The sequence below is a fragment of the Ceratotherium simum genome, chromosome 17 (assembly GCF_057802395.1).
Source record: "Ceratotherium simum simum isolate JZ-2026a chromosome 17, ASM5780239v1, whole genome shotgun sequence".
Classification (NCBI taxonomy): domain Eukaryota; kingdom Metazoa; phylum Chordata; class Mammalia; order Perissodactyla; family Rhinocerotidae; genus Ceratotherium; species Ceratotherium simum.
Genome location: NC_141916.1, coordinates 16,139,316 through 16,154,966, shown reverse-complemented (window position 1 = coordinate 16,154,966; position 15,651 = coordinate 16,139,316). Strand labels below are relative to the sequence as shown.

Genomic DNA, 15,651 nt, shown 5'->3' with positions numbered 1-15,651 from the left:
CAAGCTGTTCCATGGCGACGGTGGTTCCCTACCCTGGGAGAAGAGAGAATGGTGTGCGTGGGATAGGTTAGTGAAGGGGAATGTGCATATCTCACCAAACTTCTGTTTCAATCTTATACAAAGAGATGATGTTCAGGTGTTACTAGGGCAGTAAAAACAAAAAACAAACAGGTTAAAAAAAAACACCCACATTTTCATTTAATTTCTCTACAACCATTCCAGGTAAGTAATGATATCCTCATTTTATAGATGAGGCAACTAAGGCTCAGAGAGGTTAAGTAACTTGCCTCAAGTTGCACAGTCGCTAAGCCTGGATGTGAACTTTAACCTCTGGCTCCACTTCACTCCACTGTTTATAAATGTACAGACAAGTAAATGCAACAGAAAGTTGAAGGCTGTGGGGGCTGGCCCAGTGGCATAGTGGTTAAGTTTGTGTGCTCCACTTCAGCGGCCCAGGGTTCTCAGGTTTGGATCCCAGGAGTGGACCTATGCACTGCTTATCAAGCCATGCTGTGGCAGGCATCCCACATATAAAATAGAGGAAATGGGCATGGATGTTAGCCCAGGGCCAATCTTCCTCAGCAAAAAGAGGAGGATTGTCAACAGATGTTCAGGGCTAATCTTCCTCTCTCTCACACACACACACACACACACACACACACATTGATGGCTGCAAGGTGGAAGACAGCAGAGGTTGAAATGGGGGCACATGGAGAAACGTGACCAATTCTAGAGAGGAGGGATATTTCTGGAAAGGATTCCAGAGATGAAGCTTGATCTAAAACTTGAAAGGCGAGTTCTTGAACTGCTATGGGGGAGGGGCACACCTGTGTGTGTATCAGTGGGATGTCACAAGGGAAACCATTTGGCCTATTTTGTGTACAATAAGTAGTTGAGTGGACATGGCTGGAGCTCTACTTACATCTCTAGGTGAAAGGTAGGGCCTGGAAAGATTTGATTTGATTTGTACCAGATAATGAGATCTATGTTCAATCAGATAAGACTCCCTGGGGCCAGTGGAGCCTATTTTGAAGAGGATCAACCTGGAGACAAGGAATCCATTCTCTATAGTAACATCACCATGTAAGCAATGATGGGGATGCCTAACTAAGGCAGAGAGGATTTTTGGAGAGAGAGTAGGGGACGAATCTGCAAGACATTTGTGGAATAAGATTGATAGGACTTGATGACTGATTATTTCTGGGAGGGGGGGGACAGTCTGAGAGAGAGCGAGTAGAAGTGTGTTGGGGAGAAAACTGGGCACAAGGCCCCTTGAAAAGGGGTCACTTGTGTATGTTTCTCTGTCACTGCTTGTAAGACAGGCTATTATAATTCGCCGTGTACGAGTCTGCCTCCTCTACTAAGCCGAGTCCCTTGCGGCAGGACCATGACGCGTTCATTACACCTTCCCCAGTGTCTAGTGTCCTGTCTTGCCCAGAGCATGTTCAACGCTGATCTAAAGAGCACAGCAGAGAGACTGGCTTTGGTCTGGCCTGGGGTAGGGGGAGCAGGGAATGGTGGGGGATAAATAATCACAGGTTGGGGGGCAGGAAGTTGTCCAGCCTACTGCCTCCCTCCTCAGCCTTGGTCACGAGCCTGCCCCAGGGGAGATTGCTCAATTCTTCCCAGTCTTTTCCTTCTCTGGGTTAGCCACACAGTGTGATAGATGCTGACAGGTGAGACATGCGTGGCTTCAGCGTCTCCCCCAAATTCTACTACCACCACTCAGAAACGTAGGGGAAGCCTTAGATTTCTACTTTCTTCCTCTAAACCACCGAACCTTGAGATGTATGGCAAGAGGTGGCATGTCTTTGGCACTATGCCATAGGCTGATGTGGTAAGGGGAAAAGAGCAGAGAGCAGCCAAGAAGGTGTGAACTCCAGCAGAAACAAAAGGAGGCCATGGGCCTGAGACTGGGGATGTGAAAGGAGAAAGGAGCCAGTGGGCATTTTAATTATTATGATTACTTAATTAAAATTTTTGTAACAATTTATATTACTAAAAAATCATTTAAATTAGAATAGAGAAGAAAATGAATCTGATATAACTATCACCTGGACTTAACAATTATTAATATTTGCCATATTTAGGTCAGTTATTCTTTTTTTTGAAGTATTTTAAGATAACTTACAGACATTATGACACTAAACCCTTAAATATCTCAATGTGCATTGCTATAAAAACATGCTCTTATATCATCCCAAAACTATTATCATGCCCCCCAAATTAACAGTCATTCCTTAATACCATCTAATACCCAGTCCATATTCAAATTTTCCCAACTGCCTCAAAATGACTTTTTACAGTTGGTTTGTTCAAACTAGGATCATGTTGCATGTGACTGTTTTGCCTCTTAAGTCTCTTTTAAGCACGAACAGCCCTCCTTCCTCCATTCCATGCCACTGACTTGAAGAAACAGTCAAGTTGTTGCCCTATAGAATGTCCTAACTTTTGGATTTTTCTGATTTGTTTGTGTTTTCACCTACCTTATTCCTCCAGCCCCCATACTTTCTACAAACTGGGATTAGATCTCAAGACTTCCTTAGACTCAGGTTCACTCTTTTTGGAAAGAATATTTGGTAGGTGATGCAGAGTCTTCGTATTGCATCACATCAGGGCCACATCATGCGCATGTCTGGGGGTCTGAGTCAGTGTTTTTGAGGCTGCTGGAGGAGGCTAAGCCTGAGGGGACCTAGGCAGCCTATGGACCTGGAGGCTGAGCTCTGACTGGGCCCAACCTCTGTGGCTGCTGACCTGCACCGGCACAGAGTGGGTTGAGGTCAGGGAGGAGGCACTCAGAGGCATCAGCCTATGTTGGCAGCTTGGACTGGCTCAGCCCTTGGGGAGGACTGAGCAGAGGGTCTTGGGACAGACATACCACACAGGCAGCTGTGCCTCCCTTCAGCCCTGCTGTGTGCACCTTGCAGGACTGAGAAGGCTGGGCAAAATTCCTCAGGATTGGGGGTGGAAGCATTCCAAGACCTGTTCACTCTGCCCTGCACTCTTCCCTCGTGGGGAGCAGGGAGACTTCCTCTTCAGCTCTGGGCCCTTCAGTGGTGGGCCTGGTGGTGATGTGGCTCAGAGAAAATTCATGACTCTACTGGCTCAGTTTTTCTTGTCCTCTAGCTTCCAGTTTCTTTTTTTTTTTTTTTTTTTTAAAGATTTTATTTATTTATTTTTCCCCCAAAGCCCCAGTACATAGTTGTCTGTCATAGCTGCACATCCTTCTAGTTGCTGTATGTGGGATGCGGCCTCAGCATGGCTGGAGGAGTGGTGCCTCGGTGCGCACCCGGGATCCGAACCCGGGCCGCCGGCAGCGGAGAGCACGCACTTAACCGCTAAGCCACGGGGCCGGCCCTAGCTTCCAGTTTCTGCCTTAAAATACTCTTTGACTGCTCTTAAACTTTAGACTGTCAGTGCTGGAAGGAACCTTGTAGATCATCCAGACTAGCCCCCTCACTGAAGAATTCGCCTTCTCCCTCTTCCTTCCTTAGAAACAGCTACATGCAAGATGGTGAAACCAGGATGGCATAGTGTTTTTGCCCAGACTTCAATCATTCACACTCCACCTTCGTAATTTTTACCATGATCAGGTTCCCCTGTTCCATAGTATACCATTAAGTTTTTCTTCATCTTAACAATAACATCTGTGAAATGATAGGTTTGATATGTAGTTCAATTTCTTTCTAAAATTCATTAAAAGAACACATACAGAAATGTTCAAATTTCACCAGCGGTTAACACATCACACTTTGGGAAATGCTGGAGGAGTAGAATTGGCATCACAGAGACCTAACTCTGCCTTGAGACCTTGGTTGGGCACCCTTCTCAAGTTCTGAATTTATTTCTTAAATCAGTGAGAAGGGGATACTATAATATTTACAGGTGTTAGTTACTAGTCTTGTGAGTGACTGAAGGTAAGTTCTTCCTGGAAGACTCCCAGGGACCTTTGTCCAGGCACCTCTGATCGCCTGCAGGGGTGGGGGAGGGGAAAGCAGAGAGAAGGAAGGCCATGGTAAAGGTTACCCCTCAGCTGGGCACCAGTGTCAGGGCAGCAGTGGGAAAACAAATGTCTGGGAGACAAAAGTCTGTGAAGCTCCTGTCCTCTCCCACCTTCCCCTTTCCACATCTCCCTGGCCACCCCAAGAAGGAATTAACATGTGTTCCAGGGCCTTTCCGCCACTGAACCACCCACTCGCCCTGGGGACAGTGAAAACTTCCGGAAGGAGAGATGAGAAGTCAGGTGCCAGACTTCTACGAACCTCAGCGGGCTGCTCGGGCTGGCGGGAGGGAGAGCAAAGCAGGAAGGAGGGGTTTGCGGTCGGGGAGAGCCAGGTGGCCCACCCCTAGCCGGAAACTGGGGGTGGAGAGGCCCCGGCCCAGCCCACAGCAGTCGCCCAGCTCAGGCTGGGCCGGAGAGGCCCACAAACCCCACCCCATTCCTCTGGGCACCTCGTGGCCCAGGCGGGTTTGTTTATGAATCCAGCTCCCTCCTCCCCCAGCCCGGCCCTCCGCCCGCCCCCAGCGTGGCCCCAGTTCCGTGGGAGGGGGAACCCGGGACAGCCCCTGGCCGGCCCCCCCTCCCTTCCCTGCCCTCCCTTCCTCCAGCTTCTGCTGTGGATGCCCGGGGAGGGCAGGTCGTTTTCCCAGACCGGTTGAGCCTGTTGGGGCCATTCTCCCTTCTGGGAATGGGAAGCTGAGGGTGGTGAAACTCTCTCCTCAGCTCTGGACTCTGGAGAGGACTCAGGGCTACTTGTCCCAGGAGAGGAAGGAGAAAGAGAAACTGCTTCATTTTGGGTTACAAGAGGAACTTTTTTTTTTTAATGCTGAACTGCCAGGCAGGACCCCAGTCACGCTTGGGGTGCAGAGGTCTGGGTGGAGGTGGGAGTGACTGGTGAGGGTAAATTGACGTTGAGTACTGGCGTCCTCCCAGGTCTGGTGAGCTTAGGATCTCTGATGAGCCTGAGGGGTTTGGATATTCGAGGGGAGGGAAATGTTTTGATTATGTGTTTATTTCAAGCTGGAGTCCCCAGGGATCAGATTTAAATGTTCAGAAAAACTCTCTGTTTGCTCAGTTTGGGGTCTAGGTTCCTCTCCTAGCCTCCTGGGTGCCGGAGCCTGCCTTTTCTAGCTCTCAAGAATGTAGATGGATTGTGGAACTCCTCAGCAATTTCTCTTCCTCTTCCCCACCACGCCTCAAACCACCTCTGCTTTTATTTGCCCAAGGGTCTTCAAGCTTCCGAGACCATCAGCTGGGTTTACAGGCGGGGCTGTCTTCTTGCAGCCCTCTTCAAAAAAGAGAATATTCGAGAAGGTTGGGCCAGAGTTCAGCTCCAACAATAACTAAATTGTGTTCTTTAGCATGCCTCCCAACTCTCAGACAAAAACTCTCAGTTTTTTCCCCCAGGCTTTCTTCCTCCTCCAGGGCCTTCAAGACCACCAGAGCCACTGACTGGTTGCCGGACTGAACGAAGGCCTTCCTAGTACAAGGTACAGTCTAGGCACGGATGAGCCACAATGCTTCTCAGATAAGGAAACAAAGATGTAGCAAAGGTATAGAATGAGTCATTTTAAATGATGATGATGATGATGATGATAATAATAATAAAGAATATCTGCAGCTAGTCCTGGATCTCTCATCAACAGGTTCTGGGCTTCCCAAACAGAAAGAAACTTGACTTGTTATACAGTTCTTTTCTTAGTTTCTTGCCTTTCTGGGGCCCTAAAAGGACTGAGGGATGTATGTGATGATCCATCCAGCTTCTGCAGTCACCATTGCACTGCAGATGACCTTAGAGGGTATGATGTGAAAATCTAGGCTTGTTTTCTTGTTTAGAGAGCTAGAATGTAAAGGTTTGGAAGACTGTAGAGACTTTATCTTGTCAGGGACTCTTTCTTTTCTAAGCTCCTTTATCCTAGAGTAGGCAGGACAGGTAAAAGAAGTCTTAGGCAGTCTGCTTTGTACTTCACAGCTGTAGTTGAAAGCTTACCGAGAGGGAACTTTACAATGATGGTGTAAAAGGAGGGTTTTGAATCATCTGTGTATTTTAATTTATAAAATGTTCCCATTTACCAGATTGCTAAATGGGAAATTGATGACAACTAGAGTGGCTTCAGAATCAGGAAGAATGTTTTAACTTGTAAAAGACAACTACCTGAAGGCTGAGAATCCTTAGCATTGTAATATCTGGAGAACTAGTTAGGATGTTCAGGACTAGGCTTCTGTTCCACTTAACAAGTGTTTACTGGGTGTCAAGTATATGTTAGGCCCTGAGGATACAAAGTGACAAGGCATTATCGGGCCCTCAGATTGCTTGTCTAGTTGGAGGAGATTGGATATTTAGATAGCTCTAATAGAGGTATGTAAAAACAGCCTAGTGGACAGAGTATTCAATACATGGGGAAAGGTAGGAAAGACTTCATAGAAGTCGTTCTTGGGCTGGCTCCGTGGCTTAGCAGTTAAGTGCACGCACTCCGGTGCCGGCGGCCTGGGTTCGGATCCCGGGTGTGCACCAACACACTGCTTCTCTGGCCATGCTGAGGCCGTGTCCCACATACAGCAACTAGAAGGATGTGCAGCTATGACATACAACTATCTACTGGGGCTTTGGGGGGAAAAAAAAAAAAAAAGAAGTCGTTCTTATCAAAGATAAGAGTTTAAGAGTTTGGTAGACCAGAAGGAGGACAAGATGGGTGAACTGTGGTTCTGGACTTGGGAGACCCAAGAAAGCATGCTTTTGGGGAAAATGTCAACAAGAATGAAGTGAAGGGTAAAGGAGTGCAGTGGACAGAAATGGAAGATGAGCCTGAATAAGTGCAGGGCAGACCAATAAGAGCCTTGACTGCCATGTTGAACGGTACCACTTAGTACATGTGAGGCTTACTATGTTACAGCCAGGCATAATTCGTGTTCTTATGAGTGGTTTTGAAGTGAAACAACTCTCAAATGATCCACTTTGCTTTTTAAACACAGTCATTAGGAGTTATTTAAATGATTTCACGAGTATAGACGGACACTGGCATGTGAGGGGTTTGAAAAGCCTTGAAATAAGTTTCTTCATTTTTGTTTTTTTGTGTTTAGTCTAAAGAAAATTCATTCAGGTTTTCACAGAGTAATTGGAAAAGATGGATCATGTCCATTTGCTTTCAGGGACTGTCAATAAGCGAGCACATGTTGAGGACATCCCTACTGGCCAGGTTCTGAAGTCTGTCTTGTTCTGGAGAAGCAAAGAGAGAGTATTGTGAAAAGGGTGATGGCTCTTTTTTTTTTTTAACTTAAGACAGAATTTTTTTTTATTATATTTATTTTTTAAAATTATTTTATTTTTTGGTGAGGAAGACTGGCCCTGAAACTAATATCTGTGCCAGTCTTCCTTCTATTTTGTATGTGGGACGCTGCCACAGCATGGCTTGAGTGGTGTGTAGGTCCGCGCCCAGGATCCAAACCCACGAACCCGAGCTGCAGGAGCAGAGTGTACGAACTTAACCACTACACCACCAGAACAGCCCCTATTTTAGTTTATTTTAAATTTCAGGTGTATGTCATTATATTTTGATTTCTGTGTAGATTACATCATGTTCACCACCCAAAAACTAATTATAATCCATCACCATACACATGGGCCTAATTACCCCTTTTGCCTGCCTTCCTCCCCTCTTCCCCTCTAGGATGATGGCTCTTGAATTTCTCAGTCTAAATCTAAGCCTTGTTCTCAGTGCCTGGGATAAAATCAAATCCTAGTTCCCATTTCAGGCATGGACTAGCTTAGAACCATGGAAAATCCACAAGCTTTGGAAACTAAACAGAAGTCATAATTTAACTGAAGGATCTGAGCCTCAGTTTTCTCATCTGTAAAAGAGGATTACAGTTTCTTAGATTGGGTGAAGGGATTAAGTTAGAAAACATATGTGAAACGTTCAGAGGACTGCTCCACAATGTTAGTCGTCCTGCGTCCCACCACCTCCCCCTCAAGTTTAGATGTGGTCTTTTGCTGAATACACTAACCAGCTGTTAGAATCTCTAGAGCTTGGTTTACAAAGATGAGTAATGCAGTTCATTCCCTCCAGGAAGTTCCTTCCATTCTGGAAGTTTCTTCTCTCTAGTCTCTTCCTTTAGTGTTTCTTAAACTCCAATTTAGGCAATCACTTGAAAGAGCTGCTTAAAAAATGCACATTCTCAAGTCCCACCCCAGAAAATCTGATTTATTAGGTCCAAGAGGGGGGTCTAGGAATCCATCTTTTTTTTTTTTGTAAAGATTTTATTTATTTCTTTTTTCCCCCCAAGCCCCAGTAGATAGTTGTATGTCATAGCTGCACATCCTTCCAGTTGCTGTATGTGGGACGCGGCCCCAGCATGGCCGGAGAAGCGGTGCGCGTGCGGGATCCGAACCCCGGGCTGCCAGCAGCAGAGCGCGTGCACTTAACCACTAAGCCACGGGGCCGGCCCTAGGAATCCACCTTTTTAAAAAGGCAGCCCACGGGGCCAGCCGGGTGGCACAAGCGGTTACGTGCACGCGCTTCACTGTGGCGGCCCGGGGTTCGCTGGTTTGGATCCTGGGCGCACACCAACGTACTGCTTGGCAAGCCATGCTGTGGCGGCGTCCCATGTAGAGTAGAGGAAGATGAGCACAGATGTTAGCCCAGGGCCAGTCTTCCTCAGCAAAAATAGAGGAGAATTGGCAGATGTTAGCACAGGGCTGATCTCCTCATAAAAAAAGAAAAAAAAAAAAGCAGCCCAGAGGATTCAGATAGAGACTCCCTGACATTATATTTTGAGAAACTTTGATCTAGGGAGAGCTGCTATTAATTAGAATGTAATGTGATGTTTTATAATAAAACTATACAAGAGGATGATGCCATCTGAGCTGTCCTGGAAGTATTTTTTTTTCAGGAGCTAGAAGGTAACAATAAAAAAGCATTTTTTATAAACAATTAAAAAAAACTTTTTAAATTAAGTCCATTTTTATAAATGGTTATACAGGGCATTGCTATATTCACTTAAGAATTTATAGAAGACTTTTTATGGGACTATTCTGGGTTGGAATTTGGCACTACAACTCATTAGCTTTGTGACCTTGGGCAAGTTACTTCCCAGCCTAAATTTCTTCACTTATAAAATACATAATAGTTCTAGTATTTACTAATATCTTCCTTATGAGGGTGACATAAGGAATGCAAAACGCCTAACTGACTTAGGCACCTAACACAGTAGGCATTCAACAGTCATTTCACCTTATTCAGGCCCTGTCCAAAGCAGCAGAGGCCTCAGTTTTAGGGGAATCCAGACTTAAAAACCTCACAACATATCACGAAGTGCTGAAATTGTAGAAAATGAAGTGACAACATCTAAGATACAAGTACTACAGAGAATGACCTCCTTATGTCATTGCCAAGCCACCCAGGCTGCCTCCACCAAAACTAGGATAAAGGAGAGGCAGAATGGGAGGCCAGAAATTCAGGTGCTTCGGGGAAAAACTCCTTCAACCTTTGTAGCTGCAAAAAGCAGGAATCCTCTCTATCTTGTTTTATGCTTAGAAAAGTGTTTACAATTAAGGGGGAAAAAGTAAGTGGCTTATGGGACCTTGACTCTGGGTGATTCTCCAATGCACTTTAGCCTCAGAGACAAGCTCTTGAAAAGTCCACCCGCCCTAAGTGAAGTGGTCAGCACCTCTGGGGGAATTTAATAAAATGGCGCTTGCCGGAGTCTCCCAAAGACCTTGCAAATTTGTCAGCTCGGTGTTCACTGCCTGTGTGCGCGCCGTCGCCAGATCTCGTGCCGTCTGCACCCACAGGGCTTACACCCACACTCAGAGGATCTGCCTGCCTGTCCGCCCACCCCGGGGAGGGGTGAGGCCCGAGAGGACTTTTAAGGGCGGTTAAATGAAGACTCAAACGAGCATGGGTGACAAGGCATAAGCGCACGCCGAGTCTCGTGGCCCTGACAGTTGTGGAGCTGCAAGGCTCCGCAGACGCGCACCACCTAATCCCTGTAAAGACGTCCCTTGAGAAGGTCCAATATGGCGACGGACTCCTCCTGGCACAGCCCTGTTCCCTCCCCCACGACCGGCGGCTCTAGTAACGCCCATTGGCCAAGTTGGAGGCGGTGCCTGGCTTCTTTCGCCGCCTCATTGGACTGAGTGACTGAGGGAGACGCCAATTCTCCTCTGCCCACTCCACGTTCCCGCCCTCAGAGTTCATTCCGCGTTTAATTGGCCTTTGCTTTACGTCAATTTGCGTCCTAGCTTGTCTCTTTTCAGTGTTAATCCAATCATAACTTCCCTGGCTGCCCGCCTGATTTCTGATTGGTTTCGATCAGCTTCCTATCCCGTTGCTGCCTACTTCTTACCTCTCATCCCACCAGAACTTTGCCCAGGCATGTCCAGGGTTCTGGTTGGTCGTTGTTCTGTCATTCCAATCAAAGCTCTTCCTATCCCTACGTCTCAGGCAGCCCGCCTGCCTGTTGACTGGTTTCTTTCCAAGCCTATCATCTGTAGCTTCCGCCCATCCCCACTTCCTTCGTCTTTCATTGGCCTTTAACACTGAGAGGGCGGCCTTTTTGGGCGGACACCAGACACGCAACTTTGTCTTACACGCCTTAGAGAGCAAGCGAGTCTTGCCATTGGGTAATCTGCCCGCCTTTCTTCTGCAAGTCCCTCCTTTCTCCCTCCCTCATTGGGCGGGGCAGCAGTGGTGGGGCGGGGCATAGGCCGGGCTTGTGGCGCGCTGCTCCCTCCTCCTTACCCCCCCCCTCCCTGTCCGGTCCGGGTTCGCTTGCCTCGTCAGCGTCCGCGTTTTTCCCGGCCCCCCCCAACCCCCCCGGACAGGACCCCCTTGAGCTCGTCCCTCAGCTGCCACCATGAGCGGTAAGGATGAGTCCACTCCAAGCTTAGGGGTGGGAGGGGAGTGAGGGGGCGCGCGCGAGGGCCGACCGGGCGGTCCCCGCCGTGAGGGGGGGCGGGCGGGAGGCGGCGGCGGCGGCCTTGGTCCCGCCCGGGGCGGAGGGAAGGGAGGGAGAAGGGCAGTGGCGGGGCCTCCGAGGAGGAGGGGGATGGGCCGCCCGCCCCGGGGGAGGGGGCAGCGTGGCCTCGCCCGCCCCCTGCCCGCCCCGGCCACGGGGGACGGGCCTTACCCCGGGGGCTGGAGCCGCGGGGGCGGGGCCGCGGGGGCGGCCCGAGCAGTGCAGGCCCCGCCCGGGCCAACCGCCTCCCTGGTCCGCCCTCTCGTCGCTGCCTGCCCCAAGGCCCTCCCCCCCGCCCGGTAGGTTTCCCCTCCCCCCCCCCCGTCCCGCCCTTTCCACGCCCCTCACCCCGAAACCGCCCTTTCCCTCTAGGGTCCGCCCTCCTCCATCCGCCCCGAAACCTCCTGATTTCTAACCCCTGGACTCCTTTAGCCGTTCACCAGTGTTCACAAATGTTCCCCCACTCACACTTAGCTCTTCTTTCCCCTTTTCCCCTTCTCTCCTCTTGTTCCTTTTTACACTTGAATTTTCCTCTTTCTCCATCTTTGACCCTAATTTTAGCAAGCTTTCCATCCACCCACATGTTTTTTGCTTTACCTATCCTTCTCCTTTTTTTCCCCAGAATACTTTTTCTTATTTTGGAACTCTTTCAACATGCCCACCGCCCCTCACATTTCTTATACGGGAAGTACTTTTTCAGTGTTTTCTGAGTTTAGTTTTGTGCAAGGGAGAATTGAGGCCCAGTTTTGGCAGCACCAAGCCTAGTTCAGGTCTTACACGTCTTATAACTGTCCTTTCTCCCCCAATCCATTTTTTTTTTTTTTTTTTTTTTTACACTGGCGCCTTTCACCTTCCTGTTAGTCATTTCTGTTTCATCATAGTCTCCTTTACCCTTCCTCGCTTTACCCTTTTCCTTCCCCCAACTTTAAGTTGTTTGTCTTTTAATTCCTCGTAGACCAAGATCACTCCATGGATGAAATGACAGCCGTGGTGAAGATTGAAAAAGGCGTTGGTGGCAATAATGGGGGCAATGGTAATGGTGGTGGTGCCTTTTCTCAGGCTCGAAGCAGCAGCACAGGCAGCAGCAGCAGTGGAGGAGGAGGAGGGCAGGTAAGTGATGATCAGGATACAGTTGGGGAAGGTGTTGAGAGGATGTAGGTATTCTTAGATGGTTGTCTTCCTTTTCACAGAAAAATTTTTAGGAAGAGGCTGAACCATTTTATAGATAGGGAAGTAAGCCCAGAAAGGCAAGTGACTTGGAGATCCCCAAAGATGAGAATTTTAGCGATATAGATAGGTCAGGTTTTGGTTGTGTTTTTTTGCTCTTTGTTTGCACTGTGTTGCTGCTTATTTGTTGTATACTGCCCTCTGGGCTGGCAGCTGGGTGTCACTAAACTAACTACTTTCTTCTGTATTTTCTGGCCAGGAATCCCAGCCATCCCCTTTGGCTCTGCTGGCAGCAACTTGCAGCAGAATTGAGTCACCCAATGAAAACAGTAACAACTCCCAGGGCCCAAACCAGTCAGGGGGCACAGGTGAGCTTGACCTCACAGCCACACAACTTTCACAGGGTGCCAATGGCTGGCAGATCATCTCTTCCTCCTCTGGGGCTACCCCTACCTCAAAGGAACAGGGTGGCAGCAGTACCAATGGCAGCAATGGCAGCGAGTCTTCCAAGAATCGCACCGTCTCTGGTGGGCAGTATGTTGTGGCTGCCACTTCCAACTTACAGAACCAGCAAGTCCTGACAGGACTACCTGGAGTGATGCCTAATATTCAGTATCAAGTAATCCCACAGTTCCAGACCGTAGATGGGCAACAGCTGCAGTTTGCTGCCACTGGGGCCCAAGTGCAGCAGGATGGTTCTGGTCAAATACAGATCATACCAGGTGCAAACCAACAGATCATCACAAATCGAGGAAGTGGAGGCAATATCATTGCTGCTATGCCAAATCTACTCCAGCAGGCTGTTCCCCTCCAAGGCCTGGCTAATAATGTACTCTCAGGACAGACTCAGTATGTGACCAATGTACCAGTGGCCCTGAATGGGAATATCACTTTGCTACCTGTCAATAGCGTTTCTGCAGCTACTTTGACTCCTAGCTCTCAGGCAGTCACGATCAGCAGCTCTGGGTCCCAGGAGAGCGGCTCACAGCCTGTCACCTCAGGGACTGCCATCAGTTCTGCCAGTTTGGTATCATCACAAGCCAGTTCCAGCTCCTTTTTCACCAATGCCAATAGCTATTCAACAACTACTACCACCAGCAACATGGGAATTATGAACTTTACCACCAGCGGATCAGCAGGGACCAACTCTCAAGGTCAGACACCCCAGAGAGTCAGTGGGCTACAGGGGTCTGATGCTCTGAGCATCCAGCAGAACCAGACATCTGGAGGCTCACTGCAAGCAAGTCAGCAAAAAGAGGGAGAGCAAAACCAGCAGACACAGCAACAACAACAAATTCTTATCCAGCCTCAGCTAGTTCAAGGGGGACAGGCCCTCCAGGCCCTCCAAGCAGCACCATTGTCAGGGCAGACCTTTACAACTCAAGCTATCTCCCAGGAAACCCTCCAGAACCTCCAGCTTCAGGCTGTTCCAAACTCTGGCCCCATCATCATCCGGACACCAACAGTGGGGCCCAATGGACAGGTTAGTTGGCAGACTCTTCAGCTGCAGAACCTCCAAGTCCAGAACCCACAGGCCCAGACAATCACCTTGGCCCCAATGCAGGGTGTTTCCTTGGGGCAGACCAGCAGCAGCAATACCACGCTTACACCCATTGCCTCAGCTGCCTCCATTCCTGCCGGCACAGTCACTGTGAATGCTGCTCAGCTCTCCTCCATGCCTGGCCTCCAGACCATTAACCTCAGTGCGTTGGGTGCTTCAGGAATCCAGGTGCACCAGCTCCCAAGCCTGCCGTTGGCTATAGCAAATGCCCCAGGTAAGGCTTCCAATCTTGTACATTTATTTCCAGAGCTAACTAGCATCTTAACTGAAACTATTGAGTCTAAAGAAGGGACTAGAGTCTTGGGGATAACGCTTTGTTGAGGGCTAGTCATTTAGGCAAGTCAATTAGAGTAATAGCAATGATTCTATTTAAGTCATTTGGAACCGTTTAACGGAAACTTATTTTTCAGTTAATCTGATGAGAAAGGAGCACATCTGGGGAGTGTCCCTGGGGTCTCTGCTTCCAGTGCCTTTGGTGCGACAGAACAAGGGTTGGCAAACTTTTTCTGTAAAGGGCCAGACAGTAAACATTTTAGGCCTTGTGGGCCACATATAGTCTCAGTCACATAATCTTTTTTGGTTGTTTTTCACAAACATTTAAAAATGTAAAACCGTTCTTAGCTTGAGGGCTTTATTTGGCCTACGGGCCCACCCCTGCAAAGGATAAGAATTGATTATAAACTTGACCTGTTTGTAGGACAATTATTAAGTCGTCAGGTATTTCTTGTGAACTGTAACTCCTAAGTGAGGGAAAAGTGATATAATGGATTCCAGAAGGATTTTTCAACAAAGTTCGTTCCCTGGTTAATCTTTAGTTAACCAGAATATCCTACTCTCTGAGCAAGCTAATCAAGGTTTAATTTTTTTAACTCCTAATTACCTTATAAGTAGAATCCGTACATCTTTTACACTAATGTATATTTTTAATCAGCTTCTTAGGTGATTCTGATACTTCCTAGATAAGAGAACCACTTCCTAGACTGCTTTAAAAGTTAGTGTATGGAAGGAGAGAGAAAGGGAGAGGGGCCTGGAATGGAGTGGGGAGGTGGAGTTGAGAGGAGTTAGGAATAAGGAGAGCATTGAAGGGAGAAAGAGTGGTCAGGGAAGAGGTATATATTGAAATGTATGTTGAATCAGTTGACCACAATATTTAATCATTCATTTTGAACTGTTTCACTATTGGTTGTTTGAAATGTAAAACATATCCATTTAAGAAAGTAAAAGTCTATTTAGAATTTATCATTTTCAATTCCATCATGATGAAGCTAATCTTTAATAAAGCACAATAAAAGGGTACACATTTTTATATTCTGGCATGGTATATAAAAATTATGATGAGAAATAGTTTAATACTACTGAACTTCTAGTTCTATTGGAGTATATGTGGGTTTATGAATTGTTGACTTTTTTATAGAGGTCTCATTCCATTTAGACTGGTTCTTATGTAAGTGAGGATAACAAATAGGCAACCATATTTTCTGCCTCCTGCAGTTTTGGAAAATGGTGGTGGGAGGAGTCTGCTCAAGTTCCCTAACTTTCTTACATTCTTATGTGTAAAGTGACTACACTTTGAGCTTTTATAAGATAGTAATTTTCTTAGTGAATTGGAGATCTTGGAATAGAAAATTAGAGCTGGAAGGGACCTAAGAAATCATCTAGTACAACTGCCTTGTTTTCTAGATGAGGACATTGAGATACTGAGAAGCACCAAGTGAGGAGACTACAGCCAGAGCTGGGGCTTGTGGTTAGTTCTCCTGGTCTAGGGCATTACCTGTGCATTTTCACTTGGGACCTGAGAAATCCGTTAGATTGTTAAAAATATTTTAGAAAAGATAGCTTTGCTTCTTCAAAATTTAATGCTCTAAAGCTGGCAAGTGTTTTTAGGCTAAAAATTATGGGAGTAGAAATGGGAAAAGTTTAATAAAAACTGAACTCAGCAGCTTGGAAGGGCCGGCCCTGTGGCTTA

The 15,651-nt window shown here is 47.5% G+C and overlaps 1 protein-coding gene across 3 annotated transcripts in view; it reads left to right on the top strand.

Annotated features, from left to right (window-relative positions):
* The first annotated feature begins 4,716 nt into the window (after positions 1-4,716).
* SP1 (Sp1 transcription factor) overlaps positions 4,717-15,651 on the top strand; it is a 41,443-nt gene continuing 30,508 nt past the window's right edge. Inside the window, exons 1-3 of one of the 3 annotated variants that reach the window (XM_087442313.1) lie at positions 4,717-5,490; positions 11,913-12,067; positions 12,384-13,899. In XM_087442313.1, the coding sequence (XP_087298439.1) occupies positions 11,927-12,067; positions 12,384-13,899 (1,657 nt within the window). In that variant the 5' untranslated portion in view covers positions 4,717-5,490; positions 11,913-11,926. Of the gene's footprint in view, positions 5,491-10,740; positions 10,863-11,402; positions 11,728-11,912; positions 12,068-12,383; positions 13,900-15,651 lie in introns of those variants that run through there. The other 2 variants (XM_004429114.3, XM_087442314.1) reach the window with 2 other exon arrangements.